This window comes from Chiloscyllium plagiosum, chromosome 18, assembly GCF_004010195.1.
Source record: "Chiloscyllium plagiosum isolate BGI_BamShark_2017 chromosome 18, ASM401019v2, whole genome shotgun sequence".
NCBI classification, from domain to species: domain Eukaryota; kingdom Metazoa; phylum Chordata; class Chondrichthyes; order Orectolobiformes; family Hemiscylliidae; genus Chiloscyllium; species Chiloscyllium plagiosum.
The window spans coordinates 67,677,512-67,688,852 of record NC_057727.1 but is presented as its reverse complement, the minus strand read 5'-3'; the positions used below and the strand labels follow the sequence as shown (position 1 = coordinate 67,688,852).

The 11,341-nt window shown below is 42.2% G+C and overlaps 1 protein-coding gene across 2 annotated transcripts in view; it reads right to left on the bottom strand.

Annotated features, from left to right (window-relative positions):
• LOC122559158 (cullin-associated NEDD8-dissociated protein 1-like) overlaps nt 1-11,341 on the bottom strand; it is a 44,863-nt gene that overhangs the window by 10,345 nt on the left and 23,177 nt on the right. For both annotated transcript variants that reach the window (XM_043708527.1, XM_043708528.1), the window contains exons 8-12: nt 10,116-10,408; nt 9,105-9,246; nt 5,764-7,269; nt 1,932-2,027; nt 158-327 (exon numbers count right to left, since the gene is read on the bottom strand). In XM_043708527.1, coding sequence (XP_043564462.1) covers nt 158-327; nt 1,932-2,027; nt 5,764-7,269; nt 9,105-9,246; nt 10,116-10,408 — 2,207 coding nt within the window. The remainder of the gene's footprint in view (nt 1-157; nt 328-1,931; nt 2,028-5,763; nt 7,270-9,104; nt 9,247-10,115; nt 10,409-11,341) is intronic.

The window sequence follows — 11,341 nt, the reverse complement described above, 5'->3', positions numbered from 1 at the left end:
ACAGGAAGCTCCCAAGCACTGAGGATGTTACCTAGACGGGACAAAACGTCTGCAACACAAATTCCCAATTTGATAACCACACTTGGGATAGTGAGAGGTGATGTAAATGGCTCTTTAGCTCAGCCTTTGTTGTAATCTTGCTGCCTGATGAGCTTACCTCTCTGATGAGCTCCTTCCTGACCTTGGTTTCATTGTACAATTGTGGAAGCACTGTCTCTAGCAAGTCTCTGATCAGGGAAGGCTTATTGTGAGCTGCACAATTGAACATCACCAAGGCAACGCGTCGGACATTGAGATCAGGATCCTGCAGGGTCCGCAAAAAGTCACCTGTAAAAATAAAAAGAGAAACGCTGGCATAATCATTCTGTTTTAAAAATGAAACAAACTATACTCTCCCAACAGCTGATATTCTTTCTCTGCTGAGCATGGGACAAAGCAGTACCTGGACTGGCCACTGGGTGACAACCAACCTACCAACAGCTCACTGATCAGTTAAATTTCCTCAGGCTGAGACAACGATGTGTATCTAGAACAATACTTCACAAATGATTTTTCCTTCTGTGATCCAAGAGTGTGGTGAACCAGGACAGCTCAGAATGAAAAGGATGGGAGAGCAGGGGTTATTCAGATTGGCAGCTTTCAAGTAAAAAGCATGCACTTTTCACTGAGCTTTTCAGAACATGATTCAGACTTGTAAACAGTCCAGTTCGGTCCCGCTCAGCATATAATCTGTGGTGATTTAAAGGGGCATCGCAGCAGTCAACATTCAGTGAAGCTCCACAAAGTACCAGCTGGGGTCACACTTTGGGAAAGCCTGATCCCAAAGGAACAACCTTTGGGTTCAAACTAGAAACCAAGTCTGACTTTTGAGTGACAAATGTTCCCATGTTCTTGGTCACTAGGCTCCACTGTTTAAATAAACTGGCCACACTCAGGAAATGAAATGCACCTCAAACATCCGTGTCACACAAAATAGAGAACAGACAACTAGCAACAGAGACATTAGAACATTAAATCCAAGTTGTCAGAAATAACCACGTCGACCCTGTCTAATCCGATTAGAATTTTATAAATTTCCAAGAGATTCCCCATAGTTTTCTAAACTCCAGTAAATATTGAACTAACCAATCCAGTCTCTCTTCGAACATCAGTCTGGCAAATCTTTGCTGCACTCCTTCCGTAGCCATAACATCAAATCTCAGGTACAGAAATGATGTTTACGTCCAATACACCGCGTGTGGTCTCACCAAACCTTGCACATTTGCAGCAAGACATTCCTGACCCTATATTTGAATCCTCGCGATATAAAGGTGAATTGCCTTCTCCACTGTCTGCTGTGGCTGGATACTTACTCTCCGTTACACCCAGGTCTTGTTGCACCTGCCCCTTTCCCAATTTATCACCAGGTAATAATCTGTGTTCCTGCTTTTGCTAAAATGGATAACCTCAAAATTTATCCACATTCTCCTTCAGCCGTCATGTTTTTGCCCACTCATTCAACTTATCCAAACCACAGTGAAGCAACGTTCTTATAGTTCACCCTCCCATCTATGTTTGTAACTTGCATACAACTGGAGATATTACAATTAGTTCCCTTGTCTAAATTATTTGTATATATTCTGAATAGCTAGGGTTCAAGCACTGATCCCTGGCTGGCATTTGAAAACTGTCCAGAATTTCCCAGAGAAACCATCGAGTAAGAATCTACATACAGCAGGTGTTACATTTAGACAGTACAAGATCACGACATCCAATGTATTACCATAAGGGTGTCAGGAATCTACATACTGCATCTGTTACACTTAGACAGTATAAGATCATTAGATATTATGTTTGACCACACATGTGTGTGTCAGGAGAGGGGAGCTGGCCACTGCCCTCATTCACATTGTAACCCCTGCCAGAAGCCATTTGCCAATGACAAGACTCACCTATGCAGCCTTTTAGCAGCGGATCAATCCCCTGTGGATGGTCCGAAATTGTAAACTTGACAGCTGTCACCACTGTACTTCGAGAGTAGGCCGAACCTGGGGGAGAAAGGAATTCAAAACTTCAGCACTCAAATCAACAACTTTCTTCAAACCATTACTCACCATTCAACCACTGTTGGCCCCAGAGTGGTCTGGAGAAAAACAATGTCCCTTTCTGAACAGCGACCCCTTCAATTTTAGCTGAATAGTGAGCAGGTTTGGGTTTGAGAGCCACAAACAAGCACAGGCCATTCCACTCCTCAATCCCACTCCTCCATATCTACAGCTCAACTTCACTCATGCTCCTTTTGCTCCATATCCCACAATAGCCCTGTTTAGGCAGATTTTAATATTGTTAATGCCAAGTGGGATTTCAATAATTCCATATAGAAATAGAGATGATCACAAAGTGTCAGCAAGCAGATGGGTTGGGAGAGACCAAACAGCCAGAAAATACATTTTAAAAGAACTCGCGCCAAGGAAGATACCAAAATATCCAGTGCCTTGAAGCAGCAACGTCACAAATTAAATTGTTGACCCTAATGCCACTGAAAAGCAGTCTTGTTTATGGGTTGGGTAAAGAGACTTCAAACATGCAACATCAGAGACCACCAAGTGGTCCCAAGAGTTAAGTCATTGATATAAACAGCCAATGACAACCAAGGGAGCAAATGATTCCGCCAATCGCTTAACATTTGTTTCTATTTTATAACTTGGTTCAAACTTTAGCAAAGTTTATACATTGACATATCTTATCACCTTTTAATCAAGGGTCTCCAGTATAAAAAACAGCCTTGACTTAAGAAACCATTATTCCCATCTTAACAATGTCCTTGTGTTCCTTTCTTCATCCTATCAACAAACACCCTCAAGATCAGGGACAACAGTGAGTTACTTGAGTTTTGTGACAATTCAGAAACATTTTCATCATTACTTCCTGACACAAACCTGTAAAATTACTAGATTTGATTTATCATCATCACATGCAGTGAAACGTTTTGTTGTGTGCAGTACAGGCAGCTCATACCATACAAAGTGCATTTGGGGGGAATAGAACAGTGAGGATTACAACGTTACAGCTGCAGAGAAGGTGCACAAAGAGCAAGATCAACATTAAAATGAGAGGCCATTCAGGAGTCTAATAACAGCAGGGAAGAAGCTGGTCTTGAATCTGTTGGTACGTGTGTTTAAGCTTTCGTATCTTCTGCCCGATGGCAGAGGGAAACACAGATGGAGTCAACGGATGACTCTATCTACAGCAATTCATTAGGACTTGAATTCCAATGCACCATGGTGGGATTTGAATTCACAGACTCAGAGCGGCATGTCAGCATGACATACATGAATCTTATTGGGAGTGCTCTTATATTAATGACTTGGATGTTGAGAGAACAGCATGAACAGCTGATGTTACGAAGCCATGGTTATTGTAAATTGTGAGATTGTAAAAAGATTGGACAAATGCAATTCTATGTAGAAAGCAAAGCATTGCATAGTGGAAGGAGACCAAGGAAAGATTATAAATATCATTTTAAGTGCGATAGGGAGCATGCAGATCTTGTTGTACAAATGTCGCGGTCACTTAAAGTGAAAAGCACAAGTAGATGAGGATATAAAAACAGCTTTCAAATCCTTGTTATCTTAAAAAGACCACATGGCATAGTGTACATTGGGAGCAATGATTTAATCACAATGTTCTTCATTAGCCCAGTTAGATCACAGTGTATAGTGCAGATGCTATAAAAGCAATGGGGAAAAAATGCAGTATTTAAGAGGAGTTATGAAGAAAACCTGAACAGCTGGGGCTTGTTTCACAAATAAAAGTATGATTTGACAGGTCTCCAAGATAACATGGAGCTAAACTGTAATTGATTTTCGCTGAAGTGGGCGAGAATATAATTAACAAAGTAATAAAAACAAAGGGTGGGTCAGAAATAATGTCTTCAGAGGGAGCTGGCTGACAACGGGATTTCTCTGTTACACATCCTTGCTGGAAGCTTTGTTACAAGAAATATTCGTGGTGCGAGAGCAGGGAAGCAGGATTATACAAGGTGGCTCAGATGGAGATAAACACTAGTACAAACTCGAGGCCAAACTCATCTATTGGTGCTGCTCAATTCCTTGCTCTTAACTCACTTATTCTTTAAACACACACTCACTCACTCAATGCCTATCTCCATCAATGGGGACCCACAGTTAAATTTTGCTCCCTTCAGATTAGACCTAATTATCAATATTCTGTTTTTAGGACATTTTTGCACAAAATCTGCCAGATTTAACAAGTTTAGAAATGAGAATAGTGGTTCCAACTCTTAGAGATTAGTTGATTGACGGATGTGACATCTTTAATTGGTAAACCAATATTAATTAGGAAGGGAGAGACCTTATTAACAACAGCTGTCCGTCATGTGAAAGGGATGAAAAAATTGGTGCTGAGTGGTTGGAAGAAGAATGGTCCAAATTCCATCAATACACATGCATGGGACAAAGTTAAAAAAAATCACACAACACCAGGTTACAGTCCAACAGGTTTAATTGGAAGCACACTCGCTTTCGGAGCGACGCTCCATCAGGTGGTTGTCAATCATCTGATGAAGGAGCGTCGCTCCGAAAGCTAGTGTGCTTCCAATTAAACCTGTTGGACTATAACCTGGTGTTGTGTGATTTTTAACTTTGTAACCCCAGTCCAATACCGGCCTCTCCAAATCATGCATGGAACAGACTTGATCCTTTCAGTTTCAGCTCTACGGTATCATTATTTTGTTCCATTTTTCACTCCCTCCTCCCTTTCCAAGGTGTAGCCCATGATGGGGCCTGGTCCATTTGCCTTCGGGGCTTAAGTCTTTTGGACTCTAGAAACCATTATAATGTACCAGGGACACACTAGCTTCCAGCAAGTGGCATGGGAGAATTGTCGAAATTTGAATTTTAGATCATCATTTCTCAAAAACAGAGACGCTGAAGTCCAGTACTGAGGGCACCTTACTTAGGTTAGGGATCAGTTCCTGTCACTCCCTGGCCTGTATGATTCAGCACATCACATGGGCCATTTACCAATCATCATTTCAAACTCAGGTTTATCCATCTTTTCCCCGAATGCCATCTACCCAGAACGTGGGAGCGGCTTTTCAATGTGCAATACCTTGACTCAGCATTCAAACACAATCTATATAAAACTTGCACTGAGTAGAGAGAGCACACAAAGAGAAACAAATCTGGAAAAAAAAGTGTGCTTGGCTCAATGGGTAATACCTTAGTCTCTGCATCATGAGATTCTCTGCATTTGAGACACACTCCGATTTGAGCAAATTAACTGGGCGAGAACTCCAGTGCAATTACTAAAGGGTGCCAAATTTTGAATAGCTCAAACCGAGCTATAAAAGATCCAAAGACGCAATTTGAGGAAGAGCTGATGGGTTCTTCCTAGTGTCCTGGAGTCATTTACAGCTCAGAAAAAAGCTTTTGCTCATCGTGCCCATAGCCAAGTCAATCAAACACACTGGATTTGATTCCTGTAGCATCTCTACTGAAACCACTGACTGTCACACCACAAGCATTAGAAAGAATAAAAACCCGGCACAATATCACAATGTTTGAGAGGTCTTGCTGTGCACATTTGATCACAGTTTACAAACGACGGTACATCAAAAGTACTTCATTTGCTGTAAAATAGTGTGTGCCAGCTGGAGAGCAAGAAAAATGCTACATAAATGCAATGTTTTATTTTAAAAGTCCGTGTTGATGTCAGTGGATTTAACCCGATTGACTACTATAAACTTGCTCCCATATTTACCTGATGTGAGCTGTTTTTTCAGCTTGGGCAGCAGATGACTGGGGTCGATGAGGGTCAATTTCCCTAAACATTCAGCCACCACGTTCCGAGTCCCCTCTTCAGCACATTCACAGTTCTTGAACAGCAAAGCCCAAATGTCCTGGACGTGAGATTTCAAGCTGTCTGCCGGTGAAGAGCTGATGACTTCTTTTAGTGAGTGCAGTAACAAGTATTGGCGCTTGGGTTGACTGCTGATCTCCTTGAGAATAAAGGGAAGGTATTCACTGAGGTTTCCCACACTGATGTTCCCTAACGCGTAGGAGGCTGCTGACTTGACTTCCTCGCTAGATGATGAAAACGCTTCAAGGATCACCAGCTTGAGTTCTTTTTGCGCACTCAGATTCATGGTGCGGCCAATCTCACCTAAGGAAAGTAGAGCCAGCAAGCGGACTGAGTCTGGTGATTTGGGATTCTTCACATCTTGGACAAATTGGTTCACCACGGTATTAGCATCCTTTGGACACGCTGAGGTAAGTGCGGCTACGCATTTAGCCACAGAATAATAGGCCTGTTTGTGCAGAACGACGCCACCACCTGACTGGGCTGATGAATAGATCGTTCCTGTCAGCTGCTTCAGAAGCTCCATGTAGCCCATGTTAGGAGCCTTGGATACCACCAAAGCCTGGAAAAAGTCTAAAATGGCATTCAGAGCCCCTCCTTGAAGCAGTGGTGAACGAACTAGGTTGAACAATTCTATCAATATGGACCCACCAATCTTAGACACTGATGATGGATAGACTTTGGCCAGTGATGTCAGGAAAGTAATGGCCATCTGGGAGACGTGCATGTCACTCTCCCCAATCAGGGATGGAAGCTCCTTTAAAACCGATTCAATCATCACTGGTTTAAGGCTGTCACCATAATTCTTAATCAGGATGTCCAGTGCAGCTAAAGTGCTGAGCTTCAACGCACGCTGGTTCTTCCGAAGAAAGGAAGCCAGGATGGGAACGCCCTCACCAAGAATCGGACGCAGGTCAATTTTTAAAGGAGAACTTGCGATCAGAGTTAAGGTTTTGACTGTGGTCAGTCTTGTGATCTCATTTTTCAGTCGTTCAAGGAAAATCTGCAATGTGGGATTCAGGTCGGCACCTAGGCTGTCTCCAAGATTACAGATGATCTGTCCCATGCAGGCTATCGCTCTCTCCTTCACCTCTTGGTCGATGTCAGATGCTTTCAATCTCTTTAAAGTGCTACTGAACAGATCCTTCACATAAGGCTTAGCATCAAACGAACAAGGCTTGCCCAGTGGACGGATGACCTCTATGAGTTGCTGAGTCACTAGCAAGGCCTCAGAAGTGATTTTGTAGAATGGATCACTAATGCAGGCTATTGTTGGTGGCAACAATGTCTTAATGTGAGGGTGGAACACTTCTGGTGGATGATTACAAAGGATGACATGGAAAAAGGTCAGTGCATCAATCTTCATGTTTGAGGTACTTGATTTATCAGTGAGAGAGTAAATGATGCCTGTAAAATGAAAAAAAAGGAAATTATTTATTGTAACAGAACATTCACATTACTTTTAAATAAGCACTTCCCCACAAGTCTACCCCCAATAAAACCCAAATCTGTGAAATTTCAGTCTCATGTGCACAGACGAGGTACATGGAAAAAGGGGTCCCTCACTTCTAGCCTTCTATCACCCGATTATAAAGCAATCTTCGATAACTTAATTAGTACTGCCACCGTTAGTGTTCCTCTGAATGACTGTTCCTCATTCCCAATTTCTTTAATAGGGGAACCAGAAACAAGGTGACATGACTGTAATAATAGAGGCAGGCCTTTCAGAGACCGCTTTCAGGAGGCTTTTCTTCATACAAAGAAGTGTGGAACACTTTCCCAAAATCTGTCAACTGAAAATTAGAAAATAGAATTGGATGGATTGTTAGGCAAAGTTATTATACGTTATAATAACCAAAGTGATGGGATGGCATTAAGAGATCAGCCATGATCTAAATAAGGAGCTGATTAGACTGAAAAGATCACATGGTTGTTGATAACATCTCAGCTTCCAACGTCCCTGCTGGCTCTATATACACTGCACCTGAATTTAAGATTCACTTCCGACCCCAACTCTTGCTTTCTCAAAAATTAAAACTTCCTTGTCTTTGATCCAAATTTAGCCTAAGTTTGATTTATGCTTTCATGGTATGTTGGTATCACAGGCAACGTCAGCATTTGTTGTCCAATCCCAATTGCCCCTGAACCGTGTGGCTTGTGAAAGGACATCAGTGAACAATCTGGATTTTTAAAGTACTGAAGACAACTTCGTTATGGAGACTAGTTTTAATTCCAAAATTATCAAATTCCAATCAGCTTCTATCGTGGGATTTGAGGATTTGAGCATTCAGCCTGAACTTCTGATTTACTAGCCCAAAGACATCACATGTACGTATTTGTCTCCCCAGTTCAAATTATCCCTAAGCCTGCCTCGTTTTCTCTTCCATCCTTGGAAAAGTAAGTTTGAACTTCCCAGCGAGTACCACCAGACAGAAATTGGTGGTTTATTCTAGCCTCCCTCCCTGCTGGAGATATACCTAAGCTAATGACAGCATCTGCACTATTTCCCCAAATGAGAGCTGTTAACTCAGCACAAATCAACGAGAGACTTGGGTTTAACTGCTGAGCAAAGCTCAGGTTCACCCCACACATATGCAATCATTCATGACAGAGGAATGTTTTTTCCAACATTTTCAAATACACTCTCAGAAAATTAGCTTTTTCCAAAGACAAACTGAAAACTATTTCCATGTGAATATATAAAACTGTTGTGGATATAGGTACAAAGTTAAAATAATTAAATATAACAACAGCTCCCTTGCAACTTGACCTATATGTTGTATATGTCGTCTGAGGAGGAGGAGTTCTATGTGAGGACGTAGTCTCCACTGTTCTTTTATGAATCTGACAGCATTTGTATAGCACTGCCTTCAGGAGATTAAATGGATTGACTGGAGTCTCGATGTACCGGTTTGACAGTATCAGTGGAAGGAGTGCACTGGATGACCAGAATGATATCTTTCATTCTGTGCTGCAGTTCTTGCTTAATCTTTGATTTGTCAAGTTAGCTATGGAATCACTGGTCGAAAAGAGGGTGTTGTTAGTCCTACCTTTAATAATAGCCTAAAGGTTAGGACAATGTTGGCTATGGACTAAGGATATGTGCGCTGCCAACCACCTGGGTGATTTGCTTTGCCCACGACAAGTGTTCCAGATAGCAACATGCATTCAATCCTATTTTAGACGCAAGGTGTTAACTACATTCCACCACCACTACCATTGGCTGCCCTCCTCATTCATACCTGGAACTAAGGCTGGTATATGTTCAGACAAGCCTCCAGGTAGGACACTGGCCAATTCAGTGAGGAGATTGAAACACCCTTGTCGAGTCTTCATACTCTTCTCCTTTAGCTGCTTATGCAGAGCTTTCACTATACTAGGTACCTGCATGAAAAAGGGGACAAAGTAATGAGGAGAGAGAGACGAAAAGGGAGTGGAGGTGCACATAAGAAAGAGTGGAAGTGTTTCAGCAACTTCACATTTTGATGAAATAGAAGCAAGGATGTCCATTCACACTAGGTAATCAAACATCACTCCAAGGTAAATTAAAGTTAGCATATGACTATAACAATACTGATACACAACCTCACAAGCAGCTTTGTAGCAAGGATAATGCATGTTATATTCATTGCAATTCTGAAAATTTCCAAAAGTTTGTTCTATTACTTCTGAATTATCAGAATATAACTCCCAACCCACATTACACTGTGCGTGCAATGCACTCCCAACCCACTGTTACCCTGCCCTATCTTATATATTTAAGAGATATATAAATAATTCTAATCTGCTATAACCTTATGTGTTACTCATTCCTAATCCATTAATACAGAGTATGTCATTGCTATTAGATGAACTTACTCATTCTCATTACTTGGATGCTAACCAACTGCTCAGCCAGATCTAATCCATGTGTGCGCTAACTATCTTACAAACATTTCTGCCTGCATTATGGCCTTTGGCATAAACTACCAACATTTTTACCAAGTTTATAACACATGGACTGCCTGTTATTACCACAAATGCCAATCACTCCTAGGCTCATATTACCATTTTGGTGACTACTTAAGGCCAGCCAATCACTGCTGAGCTTGCGATCTCAACAAAGGAGAGACCACTTTGCGTGACCCCAAGACTGGAATGAAAGGAGGAGTATGGGTAATAGCCCCTGCATAGATGTTTTATGAATGACAAACATGGTTAGGGAAGGGAGGGGAAACTGGTGAAAATAATACCAATGAGTTGAAAATACTCACTTGATGCTGAAGCATCATTAGGGGCATGTCTCCTTGTCCCAGGGCATCTGTAGTTTGCAACCAGCTCTGGACTGGTTTGGTCTGCTTCAGAAGAGACACATATGCATGAAAAATGTCAGCCTTCACATTCTCCTCTCGCTCCTTGAATCGACTGATGAGGGCCGGCGAGACAGTCTTGTAAAACTCCTGCAGCATCTCATGCCTGGTGCTCACAATGGCATCCAAACACTTGGTGGAAGCTCGGCGAACTTTCCAGCTCATGTCGTCATCATCGGTGTACTCCTCTTCACTGTCTGGGGTGAGCACAAGATACACAATGAGATCTACGGCCTACAAAACCATCAGGCCTCATACTATAGCACCCTGCTACACCACACTTCCTTAATTACTGGCATGGGTAACTGCAAACATATCACCTCTGCTCAAGAAAGAGGGAGGAAGTAGCAAATGAAAAGTACGAAATCTCAGCCCATTTAGCCTACCATCTGTTGTTGGTTGGATGCTGGAATCCATCATTAACTAATGGTAGGAGAGTGATATAGTGGTCACAGTAAGTCTTATAACCCGAAGGCCCATGTCTGGAGAGCTTAAGGGCCCACTCCTGTTCCCCAAAAGGTACTGATCCCTTGCTAAGGTGTAAGATCAAGGGCTCAATTAACTTTGGATATCTCAAAGTGTCATTTGTTCATACCAGCTAGGGAAACCAAGCACATCACAGCAAATCCCAATCCTTCCTTTGACAGACTTCCACACAGGCGTACTTCAAGCTAGTTAGCTGCTAGGATTGTTAATCCTGGTTTATTTTTCTTCCCTCAGCCAGGAAATCATAACCAGGTTAGCCAACTAGTTTTAGATTAGGCCTTCCTTTTTAGCAATTCACTCTGTTAACCTTCTCAACCAATCATCAGAGAAGCAGATAGCACTAATATCTGCAGCTAGTGCAAGTCTTATCACTACTCTTTTCTCTTTCATTAATGGCACATTTCCAGTCATAAAGTCATAGAGATGCACAGCACAGAAACAGACCAACTTGTCCGTGTCGACCATAGAGTCAGATGTACAGCAGGGAAACAGACCCTTCGGTCCAACCCGCCCATGCCAATCAGATATCCCAACCCAATCTAGTCCCACCTGCCAGCACCTGGCCCATATCCCTCCAAACCCTTCCTATTCATATACCCATCCAAATGCCTCTTAAATGTTGCAATTGTACCAGCCTCCACCAC